A 21,347-nucleotide genomic window follows, 5' to 3' on the forward strand; every position below is an offset into this window, starting at 1 on the left:
GGGGGAGGGGCTAGTTTCCTCTCTGATCACTTTTGACTCTTAAAAAGGGCATAGAACTTCCAAATCTAATCGATTGAGCCTCCTCTGAAGTTTATACGACGAGCTCTTCCATATAAAGTGCCTCTGGGGAAAATAATTATAAATAATAAACATTGGGGCTATATGGCCTTTAGTACAGGCAGCGCTATAGCGTCGTTTCTGACGCTTTAGTTGAGCATTTCTTCAGACTCCTCAGATTGATGAAAAAAGATATCCGCATTGATCTCAAGAATAACACTTTAGTCTCACTTCTTCGAATCGATTACCAGTTGAAAACAGAATAAGACTTCATGTGCTGTTAGAATACCGAAAATTGTTGCTGGCATCAAGAAGAGGGCAAACGCTATGTGCGATGAATACCACGCCTTCGATAGAAGCTTTATATATTAACGATGGGCTGCTAGTGTAACTTACAGCTCTTTCCCCCAGGGAGGGGGGTTCAAACCCGTAACCATCTACTGTTGGGATCCCGAAAACTGTTGCTGGCATCAAGACGAGTGCAAACGCTACGTGCGATGAATACCACGCCTTCAATAGAAGCTTTATATATTAACGATGGGCTGCTAGTATAACTTACAGCTCTTTCCCCCAGGGGGGGGGGGTTCAAACCCGTAACCATCTACTGTTGGGATACCTAAAACTGTTGCTGGTATCAAGACGAGGGCAAACGCTACGTGCGATGAAGATCTGGAGATCAAACTTATATGAAGTTTCGCATATACTTCCGTTAGTGTAAAAGATCTTATATGTTATCATTACCTAAAGTTAAAGAAACTATTTGATATGGTGATGTGCCTTTAATGTAAATTATGTGGATATATATGGCAAAATTACCTTTTATTTAGGCCCTATGGGGAGGAAAATAAGGAGAAATCAAATCTTTAAACAGGGAATTTCAGGGGAAATTAGTATGACAACTGAAAGAATCAGAATCAAAAAGTGGAAGCACTTGATTAATGGCCTCCTGGTAAAAATGTGTCTTCCTGAAAATTTTCTGGAAAATCGGTACGTGCTTATAAGAAGCTCAAAGCAAAGTTTGAAATGTGTTTCTTTTCATGGTCATGAAAACAAAATTGCGATTTTTCATCGAAAAATCATAAATGATAACAAAAATTCATTGCAAATATCACTGCCACAAAAATAAAGAAAAAACAAATCGCAAGTAAAACTGAACCTCAGACTTCTTATTAGTGCTACTTATATAGACAAGCTATACTAACTCTTTGGAGAGAAAATAAAGCCTTCAAAACCGACTCAATAACAAACAAAAAAAAAACAAAAAACAAACAAAAAAACAAACAAATAAACACCCGTGATAAGCATCCGTGATCTATCTTCAGGCAAAAAATGCGAAATTCCACTTTTTTGTAGATAGGAGCTTGAAACTTCTACAATAAGGTTCTCTGATATGCTGAATCTGATGGTGTGATTTTCGTTAAGATTGTATGACTTTTAGGGGGTGTTTCTTCCTATTTTCTAAAATGAGGCAAATTTTCTCAGGCTCGTAACTTTTGATGGGTATAACTGATCTTGATGAAACTTGTATATTTAAAATCAGCAACAAATGCGATTCTTTTGATGTAACTATTGGTATCAAAATTCCATTTTTTAGAGTTTCGGTTACTATTGAGCCGGATCACTCCTTATTACAGTTCGTTACCACGAACTGTTTGATAATAAAGCCTTCAAAACCTACTCAACTAAATTGCAAGGGCAAAAGAACCCTAATTAATAAATTTTTCAGAATTTTGACTAAGTATCCTTCTTTTTAACAACTTACGATGTTGACTATTTACCTTGGCTAAATACGTAAAGGGTCACCGCTTTTCAGGGAGAAAATCTAGCGACGGAATGGCTTGAACCACAAGGTTGGACAAACAGAAAAAGGACAAACTTTCCTACAATTATCAAATAATTAGGGAGCTTTAATTTCATCAATGCACGCTTGTAAAGAAGCCTATGTTTTCAAACCGATAGCATTATTACTCAATTTCTTCAATTTACGAAGAAACACTTTTCCTCATTCAAAAAAAAAAAAATCATTATCTGATGTAGCTAGTCGCAAGACATTTTACAAGCAATTTCGCTGTTTCTCTGTAGTTCCAACCATTGACAAGCTGAGCCCTTTATCTACTAGACTGTTATAACACACTTAATACAATAATTAAATGCACTTAAATCAAATTTAACCGAATTTAAATTAGACTTAACCCAGATGTAATGAAATTTAACCAGAATCAAATAAAAAATTGTAATAAGTTATAGAACAAACTGAAGCTTCTATTAGATGTGTAACCTAATTGTGAGATGACCTTGATGTATTTCTCCAATAATAATATTCAAGGCAAAAAAAATTTTCACTTGTAAATTCAACTTGGACGGTTGTAGTATTACAAAATATAGTACATTCTCTACTGATTAAACAGTTAATCTAAAATAAAAAAGTTCACTGATCCACAGTTCAATAATGAAACCGAAATCGATTTTCACAAATATGTGCGTTTTAAGACATCATATTTGCCTAGAAATTACACTTATATACAGATTTTCGATATCATGCGAAAAGAGCGCAATTCAAAATATAGCATTCGTTTATTAAAAATTTAGCACTTAAATAAACACTTCGCAAATTAAATCCATTATTACACCTATCTAATTTATCTTCCAAAAGCACCATCTGAACTGACGAAACACTGGTCATAAGGATTTTGCCCCTTAAGAAGATTGCCAATCTATAGTCAGTTCTGAGCTTTCTTTAGCAACTCGTTAGCTGCCATTACCTGGGAAACAAAAGCTTCATCCTTTTCTTTAAGAGACGTTTCTAGATACACTATTGTCAGTCTTTTTGAACAAGTTCCCATGCACAACTCCTCTTTGAAATGCTCATTTAACTGCAAAGGTTTTTGCTCTTTCCTGCTTTTTTTCTGTCGTTACATTTTGCTAATCCAGGTACAAAATTAAACTTTTCAAGGAAGGTGTTGCCAGTTTTACCAGGTCTCCAGGGACAGGAACATTTTATATGCCTTAAATAATCCATTAGAAATACTTTTGTACTAGAATTGTGCTCGTTCATAGACTCTTCTTCTTTGCAGAGTAGTCTCCAAGACGGGAAAATGACTGCACTCAACACCAGTAGATCCATGCGAAAAAATTGAAATTGTTTTTTTTTTTTATAGCTATATGCAAGTTTGAACACTTGTTTCCTACTATCACCTTGTTCTGCATAGAACTCCAGATCTCTGGCTTACCTTAAATTTATCTGCTAGTTTGTCCTTTTAATCCTGTGGTAGTTAAGTTGTTTAGTTCTGATTGGCCCTACAAGGCAGGGTTTGATTCCAGCTATAGCAATGTTACACAAAGCTTTGCAACCTGTCACTGTAAAATAGGGCCAGCAACTGAAGCGTCAATTCGAAGCCCCATGTGCCACCAATGTCTCTAGAGGATCTTTATAATTTTTTAGTCGGACCTTTTGTGTCATAATGGGTAGCTTTCTGGAAATATGTTATACAGTCTTAGAAGGATATAAATAAATTAATTAGATTTGTAACACCCAGTCTGGTTCAGAACATCAAATGTTTTTCAAGATCAGGGCTGTAAACCTCTGGTTTCTTGGTCTACAACAGCGGTAATTTTAATTGTTTACATTTTATTTTGATGGGACATCACCTCAGTGGTTTCAGGCTTCAATTTTTTCATATGTTTTGCAATTTATTTTCATTATTCTAAGTTATTTTTATTGTTAAAATGTCTAAAACAGCTGTAATTGTGAATTTTCCCTGAACAGACAATCATCACTAAAATGTGAAATTGAAAATCAAACAAATTATTACAAAATCCGCTTGAAACTGAGTTACTAATCCTAAATAAGAAAATTGCTCAGAATATAACAAAATCCATTCTAAACTGATTCTGGAATGATCTTATATGTTTTATATGTTCAATCTTATATGTTTTCTCATCCAATCATTTAGTTAATCAGCAAAAAACTAATAGTACAGCCAAAAGAATAGGCTATAGTAAGTCATATGATCAGGAGTATATGAATCGACACATAGCAAGCCTCAGGCGTAAAGCTCGACCCTCATACAATTTTTAAACTTTGGTTACTGTGAGAGTGGCCTGTTGCAGCTGCTCCTGCACCAACCAATAGCCTGTCTACTTTGTCCAAGTTGCAATATTCCACCCTACCTTGTCTAAGACAAACAAAAATTCATGTTCTGAACAAACATAAACTCAAAGAAATAGAATTTGAATACAAAATACAAAGACAAAACCTACTCAGAGACACTAAAGGTCTCCAGATAAAACTTTAAACCATAGATACTACAAAAGAGTTTAAATAAAGCAAATCTTTATTTGTGAGCCCAATGGAGTTTCAACTTTGATTAATGTTGGGGACTTTTTAGCACCCTAGCAAACTTACTGTTTCTCATGGGGAGAGGAAGCATGTAAAAACTCAGCGATTTAATTTACAAGTCTTACGCAAACTGGCAAGCATTTACAGTTGCCCACCAGGACAGTTGGAGGACCAAAATTTCCCAAAGGATTGGAAGACATCAGTTATTCGCCCTTTTTTAAAGAAAGCTGATAAAACTGAGTTCAAAAATTACCAGGAAATAAGTCTAATTGACATTGCAGCAAAAATTTTTGGGACTATCCTCTTTAACCGCTTAAAGGGGGAAAGGGAAAAAGAACTCGCGAAAATCAAGCTATTTTCTGTCCTGGTATAGGCTGAACTGAAAATATATTTGCACTCTGCCCTCATTATTCAGCAGTTTGAAAGGAATAATTTGTCCCTGATTCTGATATTTCTAGAACTTTGTTTCCGCCTTTGACATGATCATTCTCCAAAATTTTCTGAAATTCTAGAAAATGATGGAATACCTTGAAATTTGTTGAACTGCTTAAAGCATACTAAAAGAATTCTGGAGCCAAGTTTGAGTTTATGGAGAAGAGACTGAATAATTTCCAGTTGAGTTTGGAATAAAACAAGGCTGAGTCCTGTCTCCAACCCTGTTTAACTACTGTATTGACTGGATGCTTAAAAATACACTTGAGTTTATGGAGAAGAGACTGAAGAATTTCTGGTTGAGTTTGGAGTAAAACAAGGATGAGTACTGTGTTTAATTAAAGTGCTTGAAAATGCAATATCTTCTCATCCAGGAGTTCAGATTGGACAGAACCTTTAACTTGGAGACCTTGAATTCACTAATGATGTTGGAATCCTCTTAGACCCAGAGAAAGCTCAAACTATACTTGATGATGTACTTACTTAGGCAGATTGCATTGACTTGAAAGTCAGTAAAGAAAAGACAAAATGTGTGGCAATAAATCACACTGATCCTATTTTGTTAAATGGAAACCAAGTACAGTTGGATCAGGTCGACAGCTTCACATACCTTGGCTTTATACTGATGGATCTGCTGACGCCAATATTCAACAGCAATTGCAGAAACCACAGACGGTCTTTTCTTCCCTTAGAAAACTGTTGTAAAACTGGCGTGAAATCAGTGTAAGAACTAAAGTTCGAGTCTACCAGGCTTTGGTTTGAACAATCCTTCTGTATAGATGTCAAACTTGGTTAATGAAGTGACTACATGAAAATGCATTGAAGGTGTTTGAGCATACCTGTCTGTATAGCATTCTCAGGTTAAATCTGAATGATCGCATTTCAAGCGTGGATAAACGACGCATCTGTGGTATCCAGAGATACCACACTGAAATGGTTGGGCCATGTCTTACAGAGTACTTGCCTTGCTGAATCCTTCTAGCTGAGCCACTTAGCTCATGAAACAGACACCAAGGAGGACAGCAGAGAAGCTGATGGGGCTTAGTTAAATCAGACCTCGAACATATTGGAAGGTTCAGAATGTTTGGCCTCAGATGGACAATTCAATGGCTCCCATTTGCAAAGCAGCTGACAGGAAACCCAACTTCATGGTCCAAACAGGTTTCGAAGATCCTTGATACAGGGCAAGGTGGAAATGCCTGATTCCTGCCATAAGAGCAAGATCAGTAAGTTGCCCACTAGAGGGTTTTTTTTTCCCTGTAATCTCTTTTGTGGGCACCCTTGTCAGAAATTCAAGGTAATCTTGGAATATACAACCACTAAGTGATGAAACAAACTGGTCCTTTTAAGTGCCTACACTAAAGGCTACTTAGTAAACAATGACGTAGCCTGTCTCTATATATTTTTGCAACTAAGAAAATGGCCTGCTTGTCATATACAATGTTCTAAGACAGGTAAAGAAATTTTTAACACGGAGGACTACAGATACATATATATATATATATATATATATATATATATATATATATATATATATATATATATATATATATATATATATATATATATATATATATATATCTTAAGAATCAAGAACTTTTCAATCCTTTGATTTTTTCTTGACCCAAATTAAAATGTTCACAATAACAAAATACAGCTATAAAATATATAGCTATTTGAATGTGCTTGAATAGATGAGTCTTCTCTCTGTAATGCATATTTGACAAATAAATTGATTGGCTTGTCCAATATTAAAAATCCCACTCACTACAAAAATACAAAGAAGGAAAATACGGAAGAAAATGAAAACACTAAAAATAAAACAACTAAAATGAATATGTGTAATAAAAATAACTGTAAATGTAAAAAGGAAAATGCAAACAAAATAATTTATGTAAAATAAAACTACCTTCAACTCTCATAGCTCCATAGAGAAATTCCTCTGGTAAAGGTGTTAGTAAGCCCACAGTATACATGTTCAAGTCACAATTAGAACATTTAGGAACATCAAACCACGAAAAAAAATCTTCTTTAAACCACACCAAGAGGCAATTTAGCAAAACTTCTTTCCTACACACATCAGTTTCTTTCACTTTTTCATCTATCACCAGAACTTCTATTTGGGACTCTACCAATGTTTCTAGGATCTCTACTGGGATTAGGCTTCTAGCTTTCTGTTGCAATTCTTTATCTTCATATAAAAGGACACGTGAAAACTGTTCTCTTAGTTGTTGTTCCATCTTTACATAAAATCTTAAATTAAAAATATGAATATAAGTCCATCTAGGATTAGGAAACTAAAACTGAAGGGGGATTAGAGGTCTTTGCATACAGATAACAGCTCAAAAGAGACAAATCCTTTTATTTGAAAAACAACTGAAAAAGCTCAGGATTTTGGTCATGTATACAGTGGCTGTCTTTGACAGATAAATTAAAATAATACAAATGAAACATCAACATTCATACAAAACATGGAATTTATTACATATTATTTAATGCTCTAATCTTTTCAAAGCAGCTACAGATGCAATTCTATCGGGTTTCCTAGTTTCTGGTTTATTTGCTTGATTTGTGTGTCAAGGTTCATTATCAAGTAAACAGAGGTAAAAAAAATATAAATTTGCTTTATTTGATTGTGGCAAATCACAATTGATTAAATATAAGCCAAATTAATCTGCTCCTCAGTTCAAAACTCTGTTCAATCACTAGATATAAAAGTGACATTTTCAAATGTAAAAAATATTGTCTGGGAATTCAAAAATGTGTTCAGATAGGGCCAATCTGAAATTTTCAGGTTTGGGTTTTTGCTTTAGGGTGACATAATACATTCTTGATTAATCTTTAAATTTTGGTTAATATGTCCTACACATAAGCTTCAGCAAGTATGTGGGATATGATAGACTTTTCTGAAGTTTGATTCTTTCCAGAATTCAGAAAACTACTTTACTATTGTTGTTTATTTAACCACCTCTAAACCATTACTTTTTAAAATTCTATTTAGATTTTCACTCAGCCCTGAAACAAATGGTAAACTAAAAAAAAAACATATCCCCAGTTGTCTAAGACTTCCTGAACCATGAAATAATCCAAATCTGAAAATAGAACCTTAGCTCTGTCTTTCAAGTCATTTTAATTTCACGTCATTTAGAATTTTCTCTCTGAACCCCTCCCTAGTTAGTGTGAATTCCTATCCCACCCAAAATAGTAGTGAAATATGTTAAACTCCTTTGTGTCACAGACTTTGAATATCTTAAGTAGGACATGCATACTTCAAGAATTCTGGACTTTCCAGACAAACACTAGTCTAAACTAAAACTTTATAAGTGGATTAAACTGGTATATTAACATTGAAATGGCCAAATGTTGATAACAATTTAACTGTGAACAACACAGAAATCTTTGCTGGACCATTAAAGATGAGAGAAAGTGGGCCGTTCAAGATAGCTTTTATAAGGAGACTTATATCACACATTATATTTTAGAGACCTAGGTCAAACAATTACACTCCATACGATTATTCAATTTTGTCCTTACACTTGAGGCAATTTTTTCAGTTTTTTGTCTCCACTATCAGAATAGTATTTTATGCATAAGAAAGTTGAAGAGAGACAAAGAAATGAAGTACAAAGAATAGGTATGTTGAATCCATAAGGATCTGCCCATAAGTATTCCCCAAGTATTTCAAGGCATGTTGAATTGTAGGTCAAAATGCTCCAATTTAAGAAAATCAGAGTTTTGTACCCTTTTCTGATAAACTTCACAATTCTAACAAATAGTTTGATTTGTAGATAACTTTTCTACATACTGATACCCTTTTCAAACCAAAAATATTTAAATCAAACCTTCTGGAGTAGAAAAGTTGTTGTTTCTTTTTTTTTTACAAAAACTGTCAAATCATCCATACCTTTACCCTAGTAGAGATTCCCCATTTTTTTTGGGTGAATTTCTTTATATACTCTAGTGCTATGCAACACTATATACACTATGCAATACTATACATAAGAATTTCATCATGAATCCATACACTCATTTGAGTAAATATAATGATCTTTCCACTATTGAGCTATGAATTATGTGAATATAGCACTTGATACCTTTTTTATGCCTTTTCCAAATATGATGATTGCTTCACTGAGAAATTCAATTTTAAGCTCTTTGTGGACCTTTAAGATGATACATTATTCTCTTATTTGGCAAAAAAAGAGTTAATAAGAATGATTCTTACTTCATAATATGCATAATAATTGTAGTTAACACAATTTGACTACATCTTCAGTATACTTTACCACAGTCTACCCCCCTTTAATATGAAAATATGTATCCCAAATAATAAATTTTTTATCTGTTTACTGGTTTTTGATTTCCTCAAAGTTGATTTAATTTATGGGTACAAGGTTTGAAAAAAAAGTGACAAATGGCCAAATATAGCCTTTAATTAGACAAAAACAGAATTTTTAAAGCTCTGTGATGGAATTTTTAAAGCTCCAGTCTCAATATTTACCTTCATTTGCACTGAAAGTGAATCCTAGCCCCCACCCTTATATGTAAATATAAACCCTGAAGTGTATATACACATTGAATTCTTTTAAAGTCACTTCTTTCCTCAAATTGATTTAACTCTTTGTCAAAACAATAAAAATTCCTTTCACATATAAAATTTAGAATAACCTATAGCCTGCATTTTCATATAAGGCAGAGGGGGATAAAGTTTTTTTAGCACAAATGATTGTTATCAAATAGTGTGGGGTAAGAAACTGTAAATAAGGAGTAAATTGGCTTAATAGTAACCAAAAACTCAAAGAAACAAGAGTCTTGATAACAATATATATATGTATATATATGTATATATATATATATATATATATATATATATATATATATATATATATATATATATCAAAAGAATCAAAGTTTGATGATTATTCAGGATATGTCACATTCAACAAATTTCATGGTACCCATCAAAAGTTACAAGCGTAAGAAAACTAAAAAGAGGAAAACAAACCAAAAACATTAAGAGATCTTAATGAAAATCACTCCATTAAATTTAGCATACCAGAGAACCATACTGAAGAGGTTTCAAACCTCTATGTATAAAAAAATAAAACTTTGAATTTTTGGTACCAGTAGAAAGATCAAAGATATGTGTTTATTTGCTTTTTTGTTTTCAAGGGGTGATCATATCAAACCAGGGATTACAGAAGATTAGAACAGGGCTTATTTGATCAGACATCAAAAGTTCTAATGTCCTTTTTTAGTGATGAAAAATACTAGAGAGCAGCTATCCTCCTCCCACTGCCATTTCTTCCCCAAATCCACCTGATTAAAATTTTGAGATAGCCATTTTGCTGAAAATGGTTGAAAAATTTATTAACTATGTCTTTGAGGATGAATTTGAGACTCCCCAATAGTTCCAGGGGGGAGGGCTGCAAGTTATGAACTTTACCCATTGTTTACATATAGAATTGGTTATGATGCTCTTTACTTTCCATTGAAAAAACGTGTTTTTTCTTTTTTAATAGTTAGATTCAGAATGTATGATTGGAACTGTATGATTTACCAAAATAGACAATTTAAAATATCCCTTTTTTGTAGCATGTCTATTTCTGAGGAACAGCTATTCAATACCTTTAATGATTTGGAACCTTGAAAGTCAAGATTGGGCAAGGATTATATCTTGAAACACTTTCTTTTTAACTCATTTGAGCAGTGTTATCCATGTGTATAACAAATACATTTTATCAGTATATTTGGACAAGATTAGTACAAATCTAGACATAGTCAAGGTACTGGGGGTCTTGCTCTTGATGTAGCCTAGCTCTTAAGGCATCATGTGTTCAAAATTAAGATGGAAAAGGCTAGCAACTATAAAAGAGGAGAGTAGAAACAGGTATTTCATATATCTTTCAATAGGATCATTAAGTCTCTTGATACATTTATGGGAGTTTCATTTGCCTAACTTATGGATAAATTTAGGACAGGATAAAATTCTAGTTTAGCTGCTTTTTGCTATCTTGAAAAGGGGTTAAGTTAGGAAGATGACACTTTCAGTAATGAATCCAAGACCAAAAGCATAGGCTACTATGGGAAGGTATTGCTAAGCCTCTGTGTTTACTCTCTTCTAATTTCTAAATTTTAAAAATTTGCCTACTTGACCTATTGGGAATTTGACAAATCAACAATTTACCCTTTTTCTTTTTGGTTTTAGTTATGAAAATACAATTCCTCTTATTTGAGTAGAATTTTGAGCCATTTCAATGATTTTTTTTATTTAGGAAATGCAGGCTACATGTAGATCTTTGAAACTTCATTAATTGGGATTGAGTAAAGCAGTGAAGCAGAAAAGTTTTCTTGTAGGCCTACTTCATTTTAGCAGAAAATCTGTTCTGCTAGGTTTCACTTTCATAACACAAAGATTCTTAAAGCTCATCAAAGGTCAGTACCCTCTAGAGGGAGAAAAAGTATAGGCAGATAGGCCTACTTCAAAATACTTTCCCATGACATAGCCTACTTTAGCATGAAGAGCCATCCCTGTTTTATTTTCTTAACCTAGCCCCTTTCCAAGATAGCAAAAAGTAGCAAAACTAGAATTTTACCTTAGAACAGTTAAATTACTGACCTATGAACAAAATGAACATACCACTTTGTGCCTATTTATGCTGTTATTTGAATAGGCCTATAGCCTAATAATTGCTTTACTTGGAAATTCAGTTTTACACCCATTAAAGACCCTCAAAGATGATACATTTTTCTCTTATTTTAAATACTACTTACATACTGTTATTAGAATCACTTTTGTTTGAACTGGTTTAACTGAGACAGATCAAAAACCAGAAAATACGTGGGAAATTTATAAGTTGAGTAATATATTTGCACATAAGGATGGGTTTGGGGTGAAGTATAGTGGAAAAAAGCCTCTGGGTGGGGGCACTTGATTTTTAGGTCAGTGATATAAATTACCTCAAATTTAGCAACTTTCTAAGATAACTAGTCCCTACTCTAGAATTTTACCTTTCAATATGAACTATAGATTAACCAAAAATAGAAATTTATATCGCACTGATATCGATTTTCAACCTGTAATTTTTTCTTGTTTTGCAAATCTAGTCCACGTCGGTACAGTTTGAATTTTAGTGCGTACTCAAAATGACGTAAATATTCCCTGCTTGTTGAAAACTGAATTTACAAAATTTACTTGGTCATGTAAACACTAAATAATGTTATGCATGATATCACTTGAAAGTTTCTTTATAGATTCATACTCCTTCTCTTTTTGGAATATAAACCTAAATTCTTTGATAAGGCTCTCTGGCCCTAAAGCAACTAGCAACAGGAGAATATTTCTTCTTGTCAGTTTATCTTATCAGTAATTTTTGCTGAATTTATCTCTTTCAATAATTAGTTGGAATATTGATCAAGGCTCCTCATGGCAAACTTAGTTATATTAGTAGCAAATTTTTCTTCACTGTTTTTTGGATTTGTTTTGAAGCTGCCTCAAATTTATGCCTTGTATAAGAAAAAAGATGTCGCTGGGATGAGTTTTGCAAGTACATTCTTGGAGCTTTTCAGGTAAGAATTGTAATAGAAAGTCTTCGCGAATGACATCTTACTCCATTTGTTCGCCATTATTTTTGAAGAAGCCGTAAGTGATAACGTTCATAAAAAGATATTTGAAATCCTGTAGTTTGGACCATGGCATTTAAAACCATTGACAAATAAACACAAAAGTAATGACGGATGACATCACCATCGCAACCTTTATTAAAGATCATTAAAATATGATTATGGCCCATTCTTCCCGAAAACATTTAAGGGGGATGGTAATTTTACTTGTATGTTATTAAAAATAGTATTCTACAAGATCTGAAGTTCTAAATTGGTCAATAGCCCACAAGTTTCCTATATTCCCTTGGTCACTCTTGTATACGGCCAGTGGCACCAGAACAATGCTTTTAAGATAGTTATTGTTCTCGCAATAATCAGTAGATCTTGTGAATGTGCCTCCAGGGATGGAATGAACCAAGTAGTCCCAGAGGAAAATTGCCCTAATTCGTACTTGGCATTTCTTAACCTGTCTTATTAAATAGATCGCAAGTACTTATATATCTTAATAATTACTTTTATCATCTCCTTGCTCACATTGAAGTATCCCAATCTAATCACCTAGACTTCCTCCTTCTTTTAGTCATGATTAATAGCATGGCTAAGGAGCTTTCTGACATGGAAATGTCATTGACCCAACAGTCATTGAAACCTGCTATGAAAATTCAATGAGCAACATTATGAGTATCCTCGATTACACTGTTCGATGTGCCTCAGACATGGACATGACAGTAAACCTTCCGAATTCCTGATAATCCCAATTTGTTTTGAATCCCTTCCCCATTATTTAAATCCAATTCTTCGTCATATTTCTGTGTCCTACTTTAAATTACTTTACATCACAACTTCTTTTAATTTGAAGCAGCGCATTGATGTTAAAATCAAACCTAATCCATCTGTATCCCTCCTTAGACTCCAAAAAATTAAATTGGCATCCCTCCTTGTCATTCTTGAATGAATAAGACTTTGTCTACCCTAATTTTTAATATGCTTGTCTAATTTGACACACTGGCATTACATGGGAAAAGTCAGACAAAGTTGACTCTATAAAAAAATAGCTCTATAAATAATATTCGAAGACGGTAAAGCCCTACTGTTTTCTTCTAAGAAAGATAGGTTACAAAGGCCTTTATGCGTGGGAGGTATGTTACCTCTTACTTTGTCAAAGAATGTAATTATAAGCCCTCGCAAGAAAATCATTTCCCCCAGATTACGCTCCCCAAGGAGACTTCCCGCCTCGGGCTGCTTGTAAGCCAGATTTTATCTTGTCCCTGTTATCTACCATACCTCCAGATATGAAAAAAAAATTATCCCCTACGTTACAGAAATAAATTTACAAAATATTCTGCTAGTTTCTTTTTTTTATTAGTAGTGCAGGTGTCGCCCATGCTGTGATCTGTTCGCTTGTTTGCCTTTCTTTTCAACGTTTTTATCTTTCCTTTTAATTTATTCTACAAACAAAACTATATGTTATTGAGTTTTACTGTTTTCATCTTTTAACAAGATATAACCTATTGATGTATTTTTTTTATTCATCAATTTCATACATTGACTGTTTTAAATATTATCTAACCGACTATTTGTCCATTTTTAAAATTTGAGTCCTTGAGTCTAGATGATGCTAATGTGTAAAAAATGGTTATATGGTCTCTTTATAAAAACTGGGCCTTCAAAGTTGTAAAAAATAATTTTCCTTGGTCGCCTTGAAAATTACTTTCTTCAGTCCTTGGGCTAAGGGGCCCATTTTCCCTCTAACATGGGCCAGAATATGCCTAAAAATCTTCACGGTCCATGAATATCATTTGCGTAACACCCATGGGTCATCATTTTGGACCAGTGCGCTTCTACACAAGAATACTTATATCTATGCATGGCAGATATTAAATGCTATTGCAAAAGTACTAAAATTAAACCACAGGGATCAAGAAATTCTGATTTTACTCAACAAAGGTCGTTTTCATTGGCTGTCAGTTAAGCCTTGACTAGAGCCAACCACTTTCTCTTTTAATAGCTTTATATCAGTAGAAAAGACACCGGTCCAAAATCGTAATATGGGTACTCGTTTGTTCCATTTTATAAAATGACTAATAATTATGGATTTCGGTCGCCACCATGGAAAGTGTTCGGTGAAAACCAGTTAACGTGCATCAAACAGAATAATTAAAGTTGTCAAAACTTGTTCACTGAAAAAGATGAATGTTTAGTTGAGACAGAATATATACTAATGCTTTTAGAAAGTATCCGGAAACGCATAGAGACCAAGTATATCATTATACCTATTTTATTAATTACCCTCTTAAATATTTGGACTAAAAATTAAGCGTTTTTTATAATATTACTATTCAGGCTGAGTCTATGAAGGTAAAATTTGAAAGAATATTGATGGCAAATTTGAACTAACAAAAGAGACTCTGTGCATTTAGATTGTCAAAATAGTGTATCTTAAGAACCGACTTGTGTATTAAGTTGGGACTCTCATAGAATACGTAAAGAAAAAAATCAACTGACCAAAAGGTCACTGTGCACACTAGTGCTAATATTATTGCTTCTGTAGCATTTACTAGTTCTACTACTACGATTACTATTGCTCCAACTACTGCTTATATCGCAATCACTTATAAGGTTAAGAGCATTACAATGAAAATTTCAAGAAGTATATGAAAACACAGGTTATCAAAAGAGCAAATCGACAATATCATAGCAAAGGCTAATGTATTAAGTTGAGTGGTTATACTACTGCTGCGACGACTATTACAACTATACGTAAGGGTATGAAGGTGAAATTTTCAGAGAATATATCTGAAAATTTCTGTGTTACGGACGACAACCTACCATCCGTAGGCAGAATGACAAAAGGACATATCAGCAATATCTTAAGAACAGTTTTGTGATTAATAGTTACAACGCTTGTTGTGCAAGATGTTGAGCTAACCAAAGGATAATATTTGGATCATAATATTGCTCCTTCTACTTCTGCAGCTCTACTACTGCTACCATTATTATTGCTGCTACTGCTGCTACAGCTATTGAAGCTATGACTACTACTATCTGCTCTACTCTTACTGCTACTACTTTAACTACTGGTGCTACTACTAATTCTAATAAATCAAAGGGTATTAAGGCGAACATTTTGGGCAATGTTGTAATTGTATTGAAATAAGTTGAAGCACACTATGTATCAAGAGGACGTATCAGCAATGCTTCAGGGCCGATTGATGATATTAAGTTAAAATTTCATCGTGAGTGAAAGGGGATGTTGAAAAAAATCTGCAATATGCATACTGATACAAATGATACTACTGCTACTACAAGAATTACTATGACACAAGCTAAGGGTATTAAGATGAAGCCTTCAAGGAATATGTGGGCGGATTCTGAAATAAATCAAAACGAACTATGATCATGTAGATTGTCAACAGGGTGACAGAGAAATGTCACAATAGCGGTATATATTATTAATTCAGACCTTCCAGGGTAAGTTGTAACAGATTTAGAATTAGCCAGAAGACACAATGTGGGTACTTTTGATACTATTTAAACGGTTACTGTAATTAATGACACAAAGGGCATTAAGTTGAAATGTTGAGAGGGGAGTTTCAATAAAACGAAAAAACACGCATGCAAGTATTAAATTGATATATAAGCAATATCATTGGCAGTGCTGCTCTTTCATAGCTAGTAATATCATTGAAGTTTTAAAAGAGCTAATTTTATTGGAAATTCAAAGTTCTAGTGCCCTTTTGAAGAGTCAAAAGTAATTGAAGGGTAATCAGCCCTTCTCTTAGGCTCATAATTCTCTAGTCCCTTCCAATCGAAATTTAATGTAGCAATTTTGTTCAGCATAGCTAAACGGTCTTGTAAGTGTATCTCTAGAGCTATTGTGTAGCCTAGGTCAACCCTCCATAGTTATGCAATTTGCTCATTATGTTTAAAAACTAAATGTTGCCATAACATTAAATAAAAAAAGGCACTGTTTGCATGCTGATTCCAGTAAATTTTTTGTGAATGTTGAAAAATTTTCTTTAGCATGCAAATAGCAGGCCAAATTATAAATTCTGAAAGAAAAACCGGAACAATATTATTTTATTTTCGTTGAAAATTGATTTAAAGTCAAAGTCTCATTTCATTGTCTGTGCGTCTGACCGTTTGTTTGCCTGTCTTTGTGGGTTGGGGTGTTGGACTCTTTGTGTTTGTATGTTTTTTTCTCTCTGTGCCTGTGTTTCTGAGTGTGTGTTTGCCTTTCTTTGTGTCTGTTTTTGTGTGTTTGTGTGTCTTACTCTGTGTGTTTTGGTCTCTGTGTCTCTCTCTTTCCCTGCCTCTGTGTCTGACTCTGTGTATTTTTTCGTGTTTCTTTTCTATCTCTCCGTGCTGTTTGTCTGACTCTGTGTTTGACCGTGTGTTTGTTTGTGTTTTTTGTCTGTCTATTTCTCCGTTCCTGTGTTTCTGACTCTGTCTTTGCCTGTCTCTTTGTCTTTCTTTATGTACTTGTGCATCTTAGTCTTTCTGTTTGTTTGTGTTTTTTTCTCTCTCTCTCTCTCTCTCTCTCTCTCTCTCTCTCTCTCTCTCTCTCTCTCTCTCTCTCTCTCTCTCTCTCTCTCTTTGCCTGTTCATCTGAATTTGTGTTTGCTTGTCTCTGTGTCTTTCCTAGTGTTTGTGTTTGTATAGGGTTGGCTGGCGAAAACCAAAAAAATGGATTTAAAGCATAATTTTCATCAAAAAAATGTCTGATATACTTAAGAACGATAATAATATGTATTACAGGGATACTACAGACAAGACACATATTGCCACGGTGGGGTATGAATTATATTTATGTTCGAAAATTGAAAAAAATATGCAAATCAACGTTTCGTGCTGTGGCTTTACTTGAAACGAGATGAAAGTAATCAAATGCTTGCTTCAAAATGAATTGTGTTTGCTTTAACAGTTGATGTTGTGACAAAAATAGAAAAAATTTTATGCGGTCAATCTAGTTAACAGGAATATTTTTGGAGGAATATGGATGAAACTGACCTAGGAATGATAATATGCGTCACAAGAATGCCAGGGTCACGCCACATATTGCCGCAGTTGAGCATGATGTTGATGTTCAAAAATCGAAGAAAATAGGCAAATCAACCTTTCAAACTGTTGTTTTGCTTAGAACGAGATGAAAATAATCAAATGCATGTTTCAAATGAGCTGTGTTTGCTTAAAAATATGGATTCGTGTGACAAAAAAAATGGATTCTTTGTTGAAATATGGTCAATTTTACTTTATAGGGTTAATTTTGTACGAAAATGGCTGAAAAAGCTTTGACAATGATAATATGTATCCCAGGGATGCCAAGGTGGGGCGTGAACTGTTATGGGGCATCACGAAGAGGTTGGCTTTCGAAATCAATTACAAATGGATTTGAATCATAATTTTTATCAAAAAATTGTCTGAAAATCCCTTAGAAATGATAATATGCATCACAGGGATGCCACATACCAGCCACATACTGCCGCGGTTTGGCATGAACTGTGTTGATGTTTGAGAATCGAACACAATGTGCAAATCAACGTTTCAAACTGTGGTTTTGCTCAAAACGATGAAAATAATCAAATGCATGCTTCAAAATGAGTTGTGTTTTTTCGAATATTGATGTTTGTGACAAAAAATAGATTCTTGCTTGAAATACTGTCAATTTTAGTTTAAATGTTTTTTTTGTAGAAAAATTGCCGAAAATTCTTTAGGAATGATAATATGTATCATAGGGATGCTATGGGTCAGCCATATATTGTTGCGGTGGGGAGTGAACTCTATTGATGTTTCAAAATCGAAGAAAATATAAAAACCAACGTCTCAAACTGTGGTTTTGCTCAAAACAAGAGGGTGAACTATATTGATGTTCAAAATTCGAAGACAATATTCAAATCAACGTTTCAAATTAAGGACCGATGTTAAAACTTAAGAGCCTTTTCTAAAATGCAAGGAGAAGGCTTTCTTGTTCTTAGGTAATTTCTTCGTGTTTTAGAAGGCTTTGATTTTACAGGGGGAAATATATAAAACCACTGGTAGAAGGGAATAAGAAAAAGACTTATTCAAGAAAAAATATTGAGTACCTTGTACGGTTTATAAACGTTCTTGTTGAATTATAAATGTTCTCGGGCCAAATTGGAAGCCAGTAGGAAATTTATCCATCAAATGCTGTGGTTTTCATGCAGTGCTATATTTTGGATTTCATGAATATAATTACAAAGAATTTCTCAGAATTTATGTTGACAATCCTTGATTGAATGACTTAATAGTGGAAAATCCCCATTTCTAGCTGTATAATATTGATTTCAATGCCCTAAGGTTAAAGTATTTTAATAATTTTTATAAATTGGTTTATTAATAAAAGCTATATTTACAATTAAAGTCTTTGTCTTCAATTTGTAGATTTCTTTGTCCACGATGAATCTTTAACATGTTTCACCGTTAAAATTAAGGCATTTTGTAGCCTATATACATCTGTAGTCATTAGGTACATCCGTTCAAGATTGTCTGTAATGTAAGTTTAATACCTGTATAACTGTAAAATTATGTGTATTGAAGAGGAAAAGACGGACTTTTGACCGTATAAGAGGGTGTGCCATATTCTAAGCATAAGGTAGTCTTGGTTTCATTTCACTGCTGCTAGTGCATTCAACCTCCAATAGAGTAAAGCATCCATTACCAAATATATGCAAAGAAAAAATCAAAATTCACAATGTTTTCGCTCTGATAATGTGTAAAATATATAACAGAAGCAACAAACATCTTTTAAAGTATTACATAACATACACGTTTACGCAATACGTCATCTTCAGTTACAACGGGGGGTTCCCGACTTAACTTACGGGACCTGATTAAACAAGTCTTTTAGAAAACACGTCATCCTCCTTAAATTTTCATAGGTAATCAGTAACATTCAGTATTACTTAGCAAACAGGTGTACGTATTCAATACCAAAATCTATAACACCTGCTGGCTGCTAGGAACCTAGAACTGGTTGCTAGGGCGCGCTTATGGAAATCCAAAAGCTCCCACCACTAATTAGGCCCTTCTGAAGTTTCTAAGACAATTTCTTCAATACAAAGCTCCTTGGTTAAAAAATACATTGTGCCAATTTTGCTCTTTACTTATGCAGTACCATTGCGCTACCTATAACAATCAGTGTTATAATCACTTCAGTTATATTCGATACTTGGGTTCTATGTAGGGCAACTCCCTTTTAGCAGTTTGTGTTCTTTCTCTTTGTTCTGTTTAAGTTTTCTAGGATGAGACTGTTCACCTTTGTTTATTTTACAGCTATAGCATTGTCATGTGCTATAACATTTTCAATGAGTTTCCTATCAAAAACTTTGCTGAGTATCCAGTTTTAGTTGTACAAGATATGATACTGATTGCAATGATGCTTCATTACTCGAAGAAATTTGGAATCACATTTTTCGCCTTTTTGGGAGCGTATAATGCTATTGTTTATGCTATCGCTGGAGGTCTGATGCCTAAGTTTGTGGTCACTTTTTTAATGGTAAGTAGTAAGGTATAAAATAAATCAAAAACAATTCAGACATTATCAGCAGAAATCGAATAAAAATTATACCAACCACAAACAAAAAACCCTAAGTTACGTCACCAACAGAATCTTTAGCTAAGGCTGAGTTAACTGCCGTATCTGGGTGCAATTTGACCCATTTTCGGTCAAGAGTAATAAGTTGGCGAGCCTGTAAGTGATTGAGCTTATGTTTGTGATTAATCATGGTTGAACACAGAGTAAAGTATTATAAAAAACGATATTGCTACAACGATTGTTACAGCCATCGGCATTGGCATACAGACATTGTCCCCAGGATAATTACTGTAAGTTATGCAAGTTGCTTATCGTTAATCTATAAGGCTCATTTGGAATAACATATAAGCTTTTGTGGAAGGAGTGGTCGAATAAACCTTGAAGAGGGTTATTCGGTTGGAAGTCGATAACTTATTGTCCTTGTTAAGAGACCAAAGTTATCGAAGGGTAACCAGCCCCCTCCCCACCCTTTCTCCAAATAAATAAGATAAAAAGTTTAGATAACCAATTTATTTCGAATAGTTTAATGATAAAATAGCCCTGCCTAAGCGTTGACACTTCTCGCCTCAGCCTTAAGGGCAAAAGCAAAAAGTTACGCAAATTACAAATTTTTAAAATACAATCGTTTTTATTGGAAAAGAGGGCATGTTTTATCCTAGATCTTAGAAAAAGCTTAGGGTATTAAGGTGAAACTTAAAAAGAACTTTGTATTATGCATCAATTTTATCAAAAAGATTCATATAGTTCATCCAGTTCATCTGCAATATTTTGAGAATGTCTTAGAGCATAAAGTTGAAACTGTCATGATGTGTTGAGCTGTCACTATAGAAAACTGATCTGTTTCTGTTGATGCTTGAATTATTCAGGCTTATGTTTTGACAAGACTTATGAAGTAACTAAATTTCGGCGGTGAAAAACTCAGGTCTGCGGGAGGGGGCGGGCAAACCAAGGTCTGGAAGGTAAGTTGCCCACCTGTCCTATAGCAAATTGTGCTCCTGATGTTGAGGGGAGTATTGAAAAGCTTTTGGAGGGTAACAAGCCCTCTCCCATATCCTTTTTAGTTGCACTCTCTCAAAACAATTTGATCAAAATCTTGAAATATCTTGTTTAAAAAAGACAAGAATTTAAATGTCTTTGCCTATAGGGATGGCATAAAACCCCACTGTTTGAGAGGGATGCCGAAGACGATAACATACTGTGTTTGTGCTGCTTGTCAGGAGGAACACATCATCAATATATATGGAACGGCATAGAGTATTTAGTTGAAAATATCAGGGGAAGTTGAGGAAGGTATTAAAAATCTGTCAGCAGACGGCGAGCCTCCTTAACCTTCTTAGATATTCTCTTCCCTCATCACTT

The 21,347-nt window shown here is 34.0% G+C and overlaps 2 protein-coding genes across 4 annotated transcripts in view; one reads left to right on the forward strand and one right to left on the reverse strand.

Moving 5' to 3' along the window:
• Nucleotides 1-12,131, reverse strand: part of LOC136041412 (peptide-N(4)-(N-acetyl-beta-glucosaminyl)asparagine amidase-like) — a 44,525-nt gene extending 32,394 nt beyond the window's left edge. The window contains exons 1-2 of one of the 3 annotated variants that reach the window (XM_065726066.1): nucleotides 12,024-12,131; nucleotides 6,738-7,081 (exon numbers count right to left, since the gene is read on the reverse strand). In XM_065726066.1, the coding sequence (XP_065582138.1) occupies nucleotides 6,738-7,081; nucleotides 12,024-12,031 (352 nt within the window). In that variant the 5' untranslated portion in view covers nucleotides 12,032-12,131. The other 2 variants (XM_065726068.1, XM_065726067.1) reach the window with 2 other exon arrangements.
• Nucleotides 12,132-12,246: 115 nt separating this feature from the next.
• Nucleotides 12,247-21,347, forward strand: part of LOC136041413 (solute carrier family 66 member 3-like) — a 37,986-nt gene continuing 28,885 nt past the window's right edge. The window contains exons 1-2 of the mRNA XM_065726069.1: nucleotides 12,247-12,397; nucleotides 19,727-19,949. Coding sequence (XP_065582141.1) covers nucleotides 12,255-12,397; nucleotides 19,727-19,949 — 366 coding nt within the window. The 5' untranslated portion in view covers nucleotides 12,247-12,254. The remainder of the gene's footprint in view (nucleotides 12,398-19,726; nucleotides 19,950-21,347) is intronic.

This window comes from Artemia franciscana, unplaced genomic scaffold (genome assembly GCF_032884065.1).
Source record: "Artemia franciscana unplaced genomic scaffold, ASM3288406v1 PGA_scaffold_218, whole genome shotgun sequence".
Lineage (NCBI taxonomy): Eukaryota > Metazoa > Arthropoda > Branchiopoda > Anostraca > Artemiidae > Artemia > Artemia franciscana.